The following is a 16580-nucleotide window of genomic DNA, read 5'->3' as shown; positions in this document are numbered from 1 at the left end:
TGGCAACTTTTGCCTTTTCCTTTGCCTCGTTGCATGTTTCTCTAGTTCTAAGGTGAGTCAAAGTTTTGCTATGATTTCGAAATATCTCATGCTAGGTAGAAACAATCTTCTATTGCTCTTTAAAAGCAGAATATTCTCAACACGTTCTGCATACCGGATTATCATGATATTTTTATTGTTTCTCTAACAATTAACGGCAAAGTTGATCGCTATTAAATCACAAATTATTATGCGATGGTTGTCTTCTATATAATAAAAATCAATCTTGTTATGCTTTACAAACATTTTTCTCTGGCTATTTGTTGGTTGTGCGTACAGTTTTTATTTGATTTTTTTCTTTTGTAATTTTTAGTTTTTGTTTTATTTCTTTTTCTACTTTCCCTACTTATGCATAAGTAAATAATACATGCATATTTATTTATCTTATGATTACCAATACATGTCCACATTTCGGTATACGTATGTCGACGCATATATTAGCATAATAGGAAAGCAACATGAGTTTGTCGAGTATAGTACCAGTAATAATAGTAGTAGTAGTAGTAGTAGTAGTGGTAGTAGTAGTACGTCTTAGTCACTGTCTTTACCTCGCCGTTTTACACTCTCTCTCTCTCGGTTCAGTTAATAATAATAATAATTCCTGGAATTCATATCGATAGAATTCACCATATCTAATGCGATGGTATATTAAGTTTATGCACAAATATGTAACACCGAGTCTTATCACACCGATCGATTTATAGGTCTTTTTCTAAATAATTTAAGTCTGTCTGCCTAATGTTCGTTTAAGTATTATTGGATTCTACTTGCAAGTCACAATTGTTAGGATATTCTTATGAACTTTACTACGGTGACCAGTGCTTTGGCCAAAGAATGAGATGGTTAAGAATGGATTAGATTACACCATATTCACAGCTCCTCTCCTTTTGTCTTGATCAAGAATCTAATATTTTGATATAGTAAGAAAATGTGGAAAATTTAGATACGATTGGAGTATTTTCTGGAGTCCTTTCTTAATGATCGGCTTTACAAAGACTAAACTTTTATATTGCAACGAGAAACGAACTGCGATTTTGTCTATAAACTTACTTTAAAGCGTTTGGACCATATGGATCCGAATTTCACCGATATATATATATATATACATATAATTTTTTTTTTCTTTTCAATATGGACTGTCACTCAAAAGATGTCTCCTATTCGTGTAACACGATGGCGGTTAGAAAGATGTTGTGAAAAACGGGATATAGAGATAGAAAGGAGATGGTCGGAGCCTACTTTTAAAAACGAAATTAAGTAAAATATTTTGAAATATATATACGGTACTTAATTGTCGGCCTTACTTCACTGTAAAGTTTTCATATGTTTTGTATTATGGCAGTTCGTCGTTTGATTCATTCTTAGCCAATTTGTTTCTATCAATAGAATTTAATTATCGACAGCGCAGAGCTACGTCGGTAAAGTACTCTATTGTTACTCGTCGTGCAGTTTATCAATTGAAGGTAATTTCAAACAATGTGCGTATATTTGATAAAGTTATTGTACGCGGACACGCATGCGAATGAGCGAAATTTCATTTCATATGAATTCTCAAATGGATTTGTTTTTATCAATATCTGGCATACACTCAAAGCCTTTACATAAATTTATTTTACACTTTGTCGACATTACAGGTAGATAGCATGTGTGGATGCGTTTATATGTGCATGAGTAGTTGCTAAGTCTACGAAGACCTCTAGACACTAATTGTAATTAAAGGCTAGACTAAGACCAAAGAGCAGGCTAAACTGTATGCATTTGCTGAAAACAACTACGATTCTTCTTATGCTTATCACATACTTTCTACATCCAGAATTTCGGTATTGCAAAATGTACTAATTTTGCTGTTGTCCGTAGCAAAATGCATTTGAAACCTTAAAAGATATATATAAATAATCGGCTCGATATTCTGAATGGATTTATCCATGTTTATTCATCACCATCAAAATTTATTTAGTAAACTGAAAGATGACGCTTATAATCTTGGGTAGATTCCAAGATATACCAGAGTCGATTATTTCAATTTTCTGGACAAGGGAAAGATAAGATTTATCTATTACGTACCTTCATTCTATTGTATAAAATGCAATACACCAAAGGCATCGTAAAAGATGATCCCCACCAAGCGCCTTGTACGTAGATGCTATTTCTACGCTACGTGTACCTTTTCCAGTACACGTTAATAAATATAATAAAATGTGTATATCGTCATTGGTATGTATTCCAAACAGTATTATAACGATATCTACTTGATCACATGCTAGCATGCGGCAGGGAGCAATGTCAAGCCACTCTTTGGTGCGCTTCTTTACGCCCTTGTGGAAGCAACCAAAAATTCGATTCAAAACCTAACAAGTTTTTTGTTTCACAAGTCAGTGCAAACACTCGCACTCGCTTGTTCTTGCCTGCATTGTACACGGATTACTCAAAACTCGCTTCAAGATTCCAAAATGTGCAAGTCTTTGGCGATATAGCCGTATCTCTCTGTCAAAACTTTACGAAAGACAGATAAATCGAGAAACGTATTATTAGATAACTTTTGTGTGTATTGGACACTTTTAGCAATTCATGAAAAAGTCTTTAGCAATAAATTACTTTTTAATCGATAAATTATAAATTATATGAGATTCGAAATTTAAATAGCATTTAAAGTTTTATGAAAAAATAGTTCTAAACAGACTAACGTTGCGTCCTTGATTAACAATAACTTACTTATGTATATATCTTTTTCTTGTTTTAGATATGTCGTACACGTAACTCTTATACATCAATTATTATCCGGTAAGTCTTTTTTAAATTTTATTAAATCTGACCACAACAAAAGCTTGGTTGAATGTTAATTTTTTTTTTAAATTAAGGAAATCAAAATTTTTTGCTGTTAAGTATAAGTTTCCTGCAAAAATCATTAACATTTTAATGAATAATTTTTTTATTTATTTATTCATATCTTTTAAATCAGTTCCTCTTTGAAAAGAATATTTTATAGTTCTTAGGCTCATTGTAATAAATGTAGACATGTACTGTAGTACGCCTGTGTGGCTATCTATCCTGTTTTTTTTTTTTTTTTTTAGTAAAGAAGACAATTTAATTGACATGCGTCAGTACACAATTTTTGTGGCGGTATTTTTTTACAATATAATCGTAACGTTCTTTAATCATTTAAGGCATTACAATAAATTAATGTAATGCGTCATTTATATGTATACAAATATATTAATAACGTCATTGACAATTAGTCAGTAAGCATTCGCATTGAATATTCTTTCAATACAAACACATACATACAAGTTTAACCCCTATCTACATATAGGCGTTGCTATCATAAAATGACTGCCTGGCGTCTTTTAAATGCTTTGCAATAAAATATTCTTACAATAGCCCAGCATTTTTTTTTTTTTTGTGGCGGGCTTGGTTTTGCCTATTATTGGCAGGCAGACAATACATAATTAGTTTGTCTTCTGTTTTTAGATAAGTTCACATTACAAAAAAAAAAAAAATAAATAAATAAACCAATAGTCACCTTTTAAGTTCGAGTTCTTAATATATGTCTCCTAAACTGAATATTTAAACTAAAGGGTGTTCCAAAATTTATCCAAAATTTGCATTAACTAGAAAATGGAGTTATTTTTTTTTAATTTTGTAATTTTTTTTATTGAATCATAATGCACATAGAACGTGGTCCTGTAAGGAATAGCCCATCGGGTATATAGCCTGCACAGCTTTGCTGCCGCACAGCGCACTATTTTATCCTTTACTTTCTACTTCCAACTCAAATTCCGAACCAAAGAGTGACATGCTGTAGATGCATTTGTTTTTCGTCAATTATTTGAGGCAATGGTGGAATGAATTTGCTTTCACAATAAATCAATATTCCGACCAATTGCGAACTGTGGTCGTCAACCTCTCAATATATTTGTGGCGTTGTTGAACAATGGGAACGAATCATTCTCTCCCTAACTGTCAGTTTTCAAAATGCTTTTCTTGCTTGTGTTACCAGCACATTATCGTATAAATGGCGGTAAATGTTTGTTGCAACTTTCAAAGCCAATGTTTACAGTTTTACGATTGATTGAGGGCATGTTTACGTCGCAGAAGCGCCTATGTGCTATGGACAGAAAGAGAAACAATTCAGATTTTGCGGCTGATATTTTGTAGGGTCACTGGGATTTCTTTCCGGATGTGACATCATGACGATGACGAAATGAATATTAAGTCTGTCATTGGTGAGCATAAAAATTAAAAATATCGGTTGGCTTGCGAGCCATAAATACCAATTTTCTAAAATAAAATGAAGATTTAGTAGCTTTCGAGGGTAAAGACTTTTTTCTTTTTTGTCGTGGCGCTACAGAGTGGTCACAATTTTCCACATCGGACTATAAATCAAAAATGTTCTCAAAATTTGACTTAAAACAATCTTTTTTTTTTGTTTTTCTTTTCTTCAAGCAATCCAGCCCAAATCCTGTTTGGAAATTTTAGCAAGTGTTTACCTCAATTCATAAAATATACAAAACATAACCAAGAGCGGATAATAACTCTTAGCGCCGCAGCATTCATGGAAAATTCAAAAATTTTTTCAAAATATGATAATTTGTCTGCTTTCCGACCCTAACATCTGAATATAGGAGAGGAAAAAGTATCTTTCTCTGGTTTAATGCTAGTGTATATGAAAATGATTGTGAATTAACTATAAATCTGTTTTCTGTAAAATAAGATAAATTGCAAAAATTTGCCTAAGGTGGCTATTTGATGGTCAGTTATAAAAATTTATATTGAATTTAAAACCTGTCCTTGTGTTTATGTACAATTTCCCTTTAAGGATTAAAATTAATAGCAATGAGTTTATGATCGCGGAGAAGAAATGCACTAAGTGTAAGAGACATGAGGACTATATTCACGACTAAATTGCGGCTTAAGTTTTATGTTTTTTTTTTTGGAAACGTTTTATGCTCTTATACCTGTAGTTTTAAAGTAAATTTACTTCAAAGTAGGAATTGTAGGGCAAAATGTACTCTAATTCATATATGGAAGTGAAAGGAACTCATAAGTCGTATGCTTCTTGCACAAAATATTTATATGCGGTATACATACATTATATGGAATTTATAAAACATAGTTAATTTGCCAAATAAACCTTCAACAGCATTAACAGGCAAAGACATGACTATAATCAAACAGCCGATCGTCTGAGTTTAAGAGAATTGACTCAAGTGTTGACCATAGTCTGATCATAGCATACCAGTATTAAACCGATTATAAGTGACTCAATTGATTCAAAAGAGTGTAAATTTTGCCTGCTAATAACGACTTGCATTATGCTAACATTTTCATGTGTCCAAAAACCTTACTTACTACTAAGACTATATCAATAGAAAGTATAAAATAAATTAACTTAGAAATATGAAGGCCATGTCCCGATTAATTGAAAACTTTTTTCAGAGTTGAGCCAATAATATTGCTTCTCAAAGTTCTTAGAATAAATTTTTGTTGAAATTTTAGTTTTCAATGATTGCGTAGACTTTTTGTACAGAACGTAAGACATCCTTTGTGTACCAGGTAGGTAAGGACAGCGACCACCAGTTCAGTGATCGCAGTTTTCTCAAGGGTAGTAGATTTTACTTTGTTCGTTGCTTACAGCGACTGCATAGTTGATAAAGGCACAACACTAACCGAGTAGGCATATGCCTCTCTCCACCTCCCTATACCTCTCTCATGCCTTATTTCTCGCTGTGTTACATGAATCACAATAAATAAAAAAAATATATGATAAAAAGCAAGTTCCAAATTATTGATTCGACGACCGGTAATGTCTTACTTTTTACTATGAAAAGGTTGTTGCGGCTAAACGGGGAAAGCGCTTCGATAACATAAGATATTGTGAGAATATTGACTACTAGGGGTTGATGAATTCATTTCCAGATTTTGGACAGATGATATATAGAAAAGTTTAAAATGGTTTTTTTCAAGGATCTTCAGGAGCTGAACGCTAAAGAATCTTTTCTTCACTTTCGATATTTTTACGCATTCGCTTTTGTTGAATACATAACCTGTACGCTAGTTGCGTCTTATTTATCGGAAAACATGAATTCCGATTTGTCTATTCTCCGAAAATTTAAACTACATATTATTTTTCCCCCGTCCGAAATTATCCTATACATTTAAAATTTCATTTAAAAGCTACTTCAAAATGTTTTATAAAAAACTATCAATATAAAGGAAATTTTTAATTTAATTTTTAATTTTAAGAAGACAGATAAATAGATGTACAAAAGTTGTTGCAACGATTGCCTTAACAATTACTCGCTCTTTCTTCCGTTTCGATAATTATTCATAAGGTTTTGATTTTACCACTTGAAACTTCCGCTTTGCCGTTCAGTACAATGCTAATCGCAATTCATATCAGTGCTCATATAGGGGCTTCTTTTACATCAATTACTTGCGATCTACGCCTATATGGTCTTAAGTTCATTATCTTACAAAGACTTGTTATTTCAAATATATTTTTCATGAAAAGCAAAAACATTTTTATCAACAATTTTTTTTGGAATTTGTTGCATTTTTCGAATGCTTTGGAGAATGGAGATCAAAATGAAAATCAAGAAAGCTACGCATTGGAAATTTGGATTCGCATTTTTTGCATTTTCAAAGCAGATAAATGAATTATTGTTCACATTCCAATGAAAAAACTTTGACAAATTCAATTAAACGATTACTTGTAAAATTATTCCAACAATTGCAATAGTAATACATTTAAATGCAATTGACGTATGCGTTAGAGCTTCTCTTACACTCCAAGATATTTTTCGTGGTTTTATCGCTTCTACACAATGATGTCTGCGACAGTTTGATTAATTTAAATTTCCAAATTTAATTAATTTTATTGAAAGAATGATTTGAAGCCACTCTCTCTCTCTCATCCATTTATAATCGCCTTTACTTCTTTTGTGGTCGGTCACATATTCTCAAGCGGTTAGATAACAATTATTAAACGAAACGGAAATTCAGTTTCTTTCCAAGTCGATAAACATACTTAATTATGTGCGTATGTGCTGGATGGGAGTGATCGGTTGCACACACACACACGGGGGTTATTTATCTCGCAGCAAACATAAGTGAATACATGCATCTAAGCATGGAGTTGAATGTTGTTTATCTGTAAATATTAACAAAAACATGTCATTGTTTAATATATCAACAACACAAGTTGTTGCCCTATTGTGTTAAATCAACGGTGAGTTTTTTTTTTAGTACTTTTTTCTGTTCCTTTTTTTTTTGTTTTTGTTTTTTTTTCTTCTTTTTGGAAATTTTCGGCTTTTATTGTGTGTCCAGTTTTATTTTATTCATATCAATGGGACCTTTGTTTACTAAGGAAACCGGTAAAGAGGCAAATAAGTAACTGTGTTACATTTGGAAAGTTGCTTACTTCTAGACCATAAACATATGTGTTTATGTAAAGCGACAACTATCTTATTGTGTTAAATTTCAAAAGTTGCTTATTATATCTTATTATTTAAAAAAAAAAAAAATAAAATAAAATAAATTAATAAAAAAAATGAATTTCAATTTATTAAGCATGTCCTACATATAATGTCGTTATATAATATTATGTCAGAACATAAATTTGTGTTAAAAATGAATGAAAACAAAGCAGCCATTAAAACGAATCATGCATACCCTTCATTTACTTACCTTGAATTTTTATTAATTTCAATTTTTTTTTTTTTCTTTTTTTTAAATAATTTTTTTTCCTTTTCTTTTGTTAATTGCAAAAAAAATTTATGTGAAATTAAGTTAAGTAACAACTTAACGCCTTAATATCTTAAACTGTATAGAATGATGAATAGACATAATAAACAAATTATCTAAATAAGTTTGTCTTATTCTTCTTATGGAACTTTTAGGAACTGGTTGCGATATCTTCATACTCGATTCTCGTTATTACAAAGAACAACACATAATATTAACTGAATTAATTGAATTGAATTAGATTAAAAGAATTCAAATTGTTGTTGTGTTACGCTCTCAAATTTTCTTCTAATTTTTTTATACACACAGTTGCCAAACTGCTTATGCCACATAGAAATGTCATGCAAAGCCCAAACAATTTATAGTTGAATTAGTCAGTTAAATAACTGATTTTACTCATTGAAATCTCAGTTAGCGTTTAGTCCAAAACTATTTTTAAATTCTTTTTATCGCGCACTTTTTTTATGATTTAATTTTAACCTTCAATATTTCAATGTTATTTATTAGCAAATTCAAGCCATCACGTTTCATGGGAATATATTTACGGCCTTACTATTACGGACCGAATTTAACAATGAAGTATTAAAAATTATACCTTTTTTTTTTTTACTATGTGAAGTTCGATGGAAAGGAGTTCAAAAAAACTGGTTCATTCAATCCGAATTTTATATGCCATCTTTATATATACCGAATTACTATTAATCAGCGATTTTTGTAGAAAAATTTTTGAAAATTGAAATGATAGCAAAGGAAATCCAAATCAATACATTTTCCAGGCGGAAACAGATTCGCGTACCAACGTTCATTAAAATATCTCAACCTTGCTATCTACAATTTGAACACAACAAGGCACAGGCATCAGATAAACAGATAGATAGGCAGATAGATAGACAAGTATTAAGACAAATAGGCGCGCGAGAAAACAGACGACTAGGCAGACAGACAACGAGGCGGGCAAAGAGAAGAATTGACCAATGGACATGAAGGAGGCAGGCAGGCAGGCAGGCAGGCAAACACACAGACAGCCGAGAAAACAGAAAGGCAGACATGCAATTAGGTGGGAGGAGGGGTGGGGCAGGTGGGATGGTTTAGGAAGCATCAACAACCCACAAAGATCCATTTCGAGGTAATACGAAAGCGGTTCCGGTGTGCATTTTTAGCCTAGTGTTGGGCCACTAATTGTCCGTGCACTGTCACTACGTCCAAAAAGAGACCATGAAAGAGGTAAGTAGAGAGACAGACAGACAAACAGGTAAACAGGCTGACAGACAGACATGCAAGGATCGAGTGAGAAAATGATTCCGAATTGAACGGTATAATCAAAGCTGACTCTATCCTAAGTCTTTCCCCGTAACTTTTATGAGATAACAAAATTGTCCTAAGCAAGAATAGGTATAAATCGTGTCTATATTAAAATAATTATAATAATAGAATAAATTTTGATAACAATTGGTAGCTTATTTCTTCAAATAAACTTTCCGTTTCATATATGTTTTTAGCTTGCATTTGTGTTCGTATTTTTCAAAGCAATTTTATGTCGCATGTTTGTAACAGACAAAAAAAAAGAAGCCAATCACAATAATGTAACTAAGAATTAGCAAAACATATGCGTGTATGAAAGGCAATAACTTTAACTTTTAGTTAAGAGGGTCAGTTAAAAAAAAAATGTGTTTGTTAATAAATTTCCAGTTAAAAGTAACATATTGAAAATGTGTGTAAAATGTGTGTGTGATTTATTAAGGATATTATATTCACTATGGCAGCATTCTTCTCCTAACGAATTGGAAGCTAGCTAACCTGCTGGCTAACCTGCGTGCACTTTCTTTACATAGACCATTCGTTTGACAAAAACTTAGTTTGCGCCATAAGTCGGCTAATGTTGCCATAAACCCGTCATTATTCATACGCCTTACAGCAAATACTAGCTAGCTTTCGTTACTTTCAGGACTTAACGAGATGCAGATTAAGAGATCTGCTCTATAAAGTGTTACTTCTACTTATAATTTCGTAACGGAATTTATTAATTAGGAAAATTGAACTTAAGTAAACATATATTTAGCATTTGCCATTGTATGTACTGTGGGTGCGAGAAGTCAAGTAGTAAATATGCACCCATAACGGCTGAAATAACGAAGCAATTTCAAAAGTAACTGATAGATAAATATCAAGCGGAAATTCACCTGCAATTATTTATCATTGCTACCTATCTAAGCCAAGTATAGGTTTATGATATTCAAGATGCGATCTACAAATGAATAAATTGTTTTTATTTCTTTTTAATTTCAATTATTACATCTCTTAAAACCACAAATGACTTGTAATGAAACCAATAATAAAAAATAAAAAAAATAAAAAATAATAATAAGATATCTGCCAAACCAATAAAGGGGAGAGAAGAAAGAAATTTCACGCACACACACGCACACACACACAGACACACACACACACACACACACACCTCTCACGATTGATTAGCTAGGTATGTGGTGTGGTTAATGATGACACAATAAAATCAATATGTGCTTTATGGAAATTTACCCAAAAACAGCGGTACTTAACGGCCCATATAGGCAATCGTGTATATAGTCAGTCAGCGATATCAAATATTCAAAGCATATACACAAGTGCACAAATGTATGCGCAAACACTTGAAAAAAAAAAGGTAAATTTTGAAGGTTTAAAGTTGCGCATGTGCTTAAAGAAAAGGCATAATATATACACATATATACATATACAAGCCTATAATATGCAAACATTACTAAATCACAAGTACGGCTAAACATATACGATTTATGACACATTTACAAAAAAAAAAACGTAAATGAATAATAAAAAGAAGGAAAAGGAGAAATACTTAATAAAGATCGCCACGTTCATAAATTTACATATTTAAATACATATGAAATACAAAGCGCGTAATTAGTTACTTATGGTAGCGAATAAGCGTTTAGAGTGAATTTTGGATGCACTTTTTTAAAAAGTTTTATATATATATATAGGCCAGATTCCAGATCGAATTTTTTTTTTTTTTTTTTTCGTTATATGACCAAACATACTCAGGTGATGTCCGTTGTTGACGATTGAAAATAAATAAGGCAAACGATAGAAAGATAAGAAAGCGGTCGTATCCTAGCTGGCGTGCGTATAATCGGTAAATGTTTTGTTTTTGCAGAGTCAAAGCATCCATTATTACTGCGGCCAAAGTAAACTCCACTACTAATCGATTTGAAGAGGTTTTTAAACAAAAATTGTTATGCTTAGTGCCCCCTTTACGGCCTGATCTATTTCTATTTATAACGGAACTTTCTTGATGGCTCTGATAAATAGATCAAGCCTTCGTAAGTCTCAGCAATCTAAGTTGCAGCCCATTTTCAAACTGAATTTAGGACTATTGTATATAAAGGATGGACGGGAAGGACATTATTAAAACACTAAAAAATACATATATATTTCTTTAATATCTGTTGCATATTTCAAGGCAAATCTTCTAAATTTAGTTGATTTTTAGTAAGAGATATTCAAGAAAGAAAAAGATGGACAAAAATAATGACAAATATGATAGGAATACTAATCGCCTTCGAAGTGAATTTTAAATAACGTCTAAGATATTCAGGCATCATAAACGTCAACGATTAGGATAATGCTTTCCAACGCTTGAACAACAAAAGAAGAAATGCAAACAAAGATCAGACACTCGCATAATGCAGTTCGAGAGATAAGAAAACTTGATTGCATCTTCAGAATTTCCTTTCAATGTAAACCAAGTGAGAGTTGTTGCCATATATGGAAGAAATTTCCATTTAATGTTTTAAGAATTGACATAAGACTTAATGAAATCAATATACTTGCATTATTTGTTGATAGGCATAAAAATTTTGGCACCCAAAAAAAAAAAAACTATTCAAACATAATAAGATATGGAAAGCATGTTTTTGGTTACAGGTTTGCAACGTCGGCCACTAGCTAACTGGAGGGTGCATAAAGACACTATGCTTTTATAAACTATTAAGTTTCACATCTGGTTATGGGGAGGAATATTATCACATTCGAGTCTTTTGCTGTATGCTGTTCAAGCAATTCAGACGTTTACCGCTAGTCGCAAAAAGCTTTACATAAAATTTCAAAATTTATTTTTTTTTCATATGAAAAAAATCGAAAAATGACAAAAAAAATGCATTCCGTCAGAAAGAAGTGAATATAATGAAAGATTACGAACGTGAGCTGAGTAAGCAGCTTGTACGATATTATCCTGTCGCGGTCAATCGGTCAGTCAGTCATTCAATCATTTTACCAAGTCTATCCAGGTTTTCTCTTCATTCATACCACGTAATGCGTGGAATATAATAGCGAAACGTTTTATAACCGGTTCAGTGTCGTGATATGGAATTTTATTTTTGCCACTTTTCATCGAAAGATTAAACGATGATGAAACCAACAATTATTTATTTATTATCATTCTACCTTCGGAGTAGCTGCTGATCAAGTGTTTACGGATATTCATTGCATTATTGCATTGGCATATTCTTTGCCTTTTGTCAAAATTCTCCTAATCCTCAGCCTATCTATCTATTGTTAAAGATACACAGATATGTCATCCTTGGATATCGGTATGGTTTCTTTTTCATTATTGATACTATTGTTGCCGCTAAACCGCTGCATTGTGGATACGTCGTTTGTCTTCCATACAAAATCGAATCGTGAAGTCATTATAACTGATGCGGTATGTGCATGCGTGTATATGTGTATTTGTGTGTGCATGTGTGTATGTGTGTGTGTGTGTTTGTGTGTGTGCATTTGCATATATTAACTGACTATTGTGTTGTTAATTTATTGTGTCACTTTTGTGCACATTTGCTTTCATTCATGCATTCATTCATAAATATCATAACAAATAATATATTTACTTAAGTGTTTGTTCACACATATATATATATGCATATGTGATACTTATTCGGTCGTCGTATATACATATATGAGTGGCTGCGTTTAAATGATTTGTAACAGAAAAAAAAACAAAAAAAAAACAAAAAATATGCAGCAAAATAAATTATGCAAAATATTTTAATATGTGTGGGAAGTGTGTGTATTCAATTATGCCGTTACATTACAGCACGTGCTGGCATTTCATTATGCATTACATTGCCGCTGCGACTTGTTTATCATTCATAAGGCGTAACTTTTACAAAAAATGCCTAGTTAAGATTTCTTCTTCTATCTTCAAAGCCAAAATTAAGATTTCTTCTTCTATCTTCAAAGCCAAAGGACATATGAAGACATTATTCATTTATCTTGAATTTTGAAATACTTTTGAGTGAGAGTTGTAAGCTTCAGGCAGTATCTTAGTCCCCTCAAACAAATATGTTGAAGAAATTTCTTACGACGCATTATCAGCACTGCTTCACACAGACGTGGTGATCAAGGGCCCCAAGTCATTCTTCAACAAGCGATGTGACAAAACTTAGTGTATTTATGTGAATGTGACTCCATAAGGAAACAAATTTGTTGTTGTACAGAAAACTTCTTTGATAACCAAATGGCATGCATAGGATTCCGATCGCCGTATAGCAGCATAGATCAGACAAGAGCTGCGAAGTTGGTGGTGTTCAAAACTCAGCGCGATTTGACGCTACTTGATTGTAAGTGTAATGATTGCTTAGTCAGTAAAGGCATAACACGTACCGATTGGGCACACACTCACTAACTACGCGTGATTGCATCAGCCTCGATATAGATGCCGAAAAAAACACCACTACTTTTAAGCAAGCACATAACTAATTTTTTGGTGTAAATTGTTCTTAAAAATTTTTGGTGTAAATTCTAGGTTGCAATCACTCCCTCTCATGGGACTATGTAGCAAACTTTTCATTTCAAAAATCTCCTTTATATCGGCAATTGTGCGGAGATGGAAGTAATTGATTTGTATCAACTGTCTGAACACCCTTTTGTTTTATTTGGCCATCCGTGTAGTTCTCAATGCGTTATCATGACAAATAAAGTTTACAAACGATAAGGACGGCTTTGTGGAATTTTGTTGAGATAAAGCACGACGTGAATTTATCTAAGCTGCTTAACAAGCACACATGTCTTCTAGCTGTTCGAATGGTTAACGTTGCAGGCAAAACATTAGTTTCGTGTGCCAGATTCCCTTGGAAGGATTCGCAGGAGGATGGGAATGGGTTTAGAATTTTACTTGTGCGTACTTTCCCAGAGAAAGTAGCTTGCGTTTAACTTTACGTTGATCAAGGTAATCTGTTCCTCTATTAGTTGATCGATTCGTTAGCTTTTATGCTTTTCGCTCAGTCGATCTACGTATTCATGAGTTGATCGATTTGTCGGTCATTCAGTCCGTCTGCCTGACTAAACAACTTAAATCTTTTATGCAGTTCATGCAAATCAAATTCTTTTCTATAAATGTTACCCATTGTGCTTCTGGACGTCATTAATACAACAAAAAAGACGAATTTGAATCATTACATTAGTTTTCATAGAAAATTAAATCGTAAAAATTGCTTATCGCACTGCCACTGATTGCATCACTTTTTCCATTCGTTTGCATGCATATACCCTATCGCGCCTTGTCATACTAATTGAATGAAGCCTTCGTTCAGGTATTGTTTCATCTAAGCGATCATATAATGTACTTATAATGAAATTATTACAATCCGCTCGTTACGATTTCACATAATTGAAATATTTCACATAATTCCATCCTAAAACATATATGCATATGCATATATGAAAACAGCAAAAACAATTTGTACATTCACCAGGTGAACTTCATTTGTATATATAATTACTCAGCTTACATGACAACTTGTGAATGTTGTTATTAGGTCAAGTGTTTTGCAATTATCATCGGGCGCACTTGAATATTTACAGATGAAACGTATACAACATGATGGATTTCCTGTTGAACAACACAATGTACAAACCAAGGACGGTTACGTTTTAACATTACATCGTATACCGTGCAGGCAAAGAAAACTTGGCGATCATGTTTTGCAAAAACGACCAGTAGTATTATTGATGGCCGGTATTTACGCCTCGTCGGATGTTTGGCTATTAAATGGTGCAGAGGACTCTTTACCGTATTTGCTTTCTAATAATGGCTACGATGTTTGGTTGGGTAATAATCGCGGTAATATCTATTCACGCCACAATATCTGGTATAATGATACGCAGCCTGAATTTTGGAATTTTAGTTGGCATGAAATGAGTATTTACGATATGCCAGCAATGATTGATTTCATACACGCGTGTACGGGTGAAGAACGAATGCATTTCATTGGCATATCTCAGGGCGGTACAATATTTTTGGTTTTAAATTCGATGTTACCTCAATATAATAAATATTTCAAAACGGCCGTTTTGTTAGCACCCGTTACCTATGTTGGCAATACTAAAGCACCTTTGGCAAAGCTATTTGGCCCTTTATTGGGTACTAGGAATTATGTTAGCAAAATTCTGCAGGGTGTAGAAATGGTATCAACTAATAAATATGTGAAAAAATTTTTATCGATGACATGCTTGAAATCTGAACCACCGCATGCCTGTGTTAGCCGCCTATGGCCAGCAGTTGGTTATAATACGCAAATGTTAAATTTGGTATGTCGCTCAAGAAATTGAAGATTGAAATAAAAATTGCAAAAAAAAAAAAAATTCTCACTTTTAGACTATCTTGCCGGACTTAATGGCTAATTTTCCAGTAGGTGGATCTGTCAAACAATTAATGCATTATTTTCAAGGCTATATATCGAAAAATTTTCGTCAATATGATTATGGTCGCGAAATAAATTGGTTACGCTATCATCAATTGGAACCGCCCGCTTATCATTTGGAAAAAGTTACTACGCCAGTTATATTATTCTTTGCCCAAAATGATTACATAATCGCTTTAGAAGATATGTTTCAATTAATCAAACATTTGCCTAATGTTAAAATGCTGTACAAATTGCCGCCAAAATACTGGAATCATTTTGATTTTATTTGCGGTCTACGTGTCCGCGAATTTATATATAATAAGATTATCGATGAATTCAATTTTTATGAATATCATCATAGATGATATTTTAATTTTTTATTTTTATTTGTTCATCTAATATATTTTTATTTATAGTCATGCCAAATATTAGTTCAAATTAAAATTAAGTCATAAATGTATAAACAATAAATTTACACAATTTTTAGTCGCTAATCATATCAATTTTTTATACGAATAATAGCACCCGTGATGCTCTAAGCTTAGTTTCTTCTAACTTAAGGCGATAGAAATAACGAAAGTTTTAAAGTTTGACACAACGACGTAGTTTGACTCTAGTACGAAATCAATCAAATTGGAAGTGTGCCGCGCTATTTTCGGGACCATATCACTTATAACGCCTGTTTTGGAAAGAATGGTTACATGAACAAAATTACAATTTTTCAAATATTTTTACGAAAATCGCTAAGTCATTGTATTTCGCCATACTAAAATAATATGAATTATTTGGATCGGGTATAAAAATTATTTAAAGCCTCTTCCATGTAACCTCGCAAAGTTGGTTTATAATAGTAATTTCGGATTATAGGTCTAAATTATTATTATTTATTATTTTTTAATTACAGACAAATGTTATTTTCGTGGATTGATTACAAATCAACGCAATACGTTTAGAGAGGACAGGAGATCATTTTCGGAGCTTTTGATGTAACTCTTCCAATGTGTAATTTCTACTCTTTGTCTTCTATTATTACTTATTGAGAAAATCCACAGATTTAGTTATATTTTCTTCGTATTTACTTGAGATTTCATTAATTTT

The 16580-nt window shown here is 32.5% G+C and overlaps 1 protein-coding gene across 1 annotated transcript; it reads left to right on the top strand.

The window, feature by feature from the left end:
* The first annotated feature begins 11924 nt into the window (after nt 1-11924).
* Nucleotides 11925-15847, top strand: LOC119634498 (lipase 3). The gene is made up of 3 exons (XM_038028711.1): nt 11925-12502; nt 14662-15387; nt 15455-15847. The coding sequence occupies exons 1-3, from the start codon at nt 12371-12373 to the stop codon at nt 15845-15847; spliced, it is 1251 nt and encodes a 416-aa protein (XP_037884639.1). The 5' UTR covers nt 11925-12370.
* The last annotated feature ends 733 nt before the right edge of the window (nt 15848-16580 follow it).

The sequence above is a fragment of the Glossina fuscipes genome, unplaced genomic scaffold, assembly GCF_014805625.2.
Source record: "Glossina fuscipes isolate IAEA_lab_2018 unplaced genomic scaffold, Yale_Gfus_2 3, whole genome shotgun sequence".
Lineage (NCBI taxonomy): Eukaryota > Metazoa > Arthropoda > Insecta > Diptera > Glossinidae > Glossina > Glossina fuscipes.
This window is presented reverse-complemented; position numbering and strand designations above follow the sequence as displayed.

Bases quoted from the DNA above. Each gene is read 5' to 3' on its own strand.
- LOC119634498 (XM_038028711.1), top strand. From the start codon at position 12,371: ATGTCATCCTTGGATATCGGTATGGTTTCTTTTTCATTATTGATACTA. The intron at 12,503-14,661 runs GTATGTGCATGC...GAATATTTACAG, and splicing joins AAGTCATTATAACTGATGCG to ATGAAACGTATACAACATGA. The intron at 15,388-15,454 runs GTATGTCGCTCA...TCTCACTTTTAG, and splicing joins ATACGCAAATGTTAAATTTG to ACTATCTTGCCGGACTTAAT.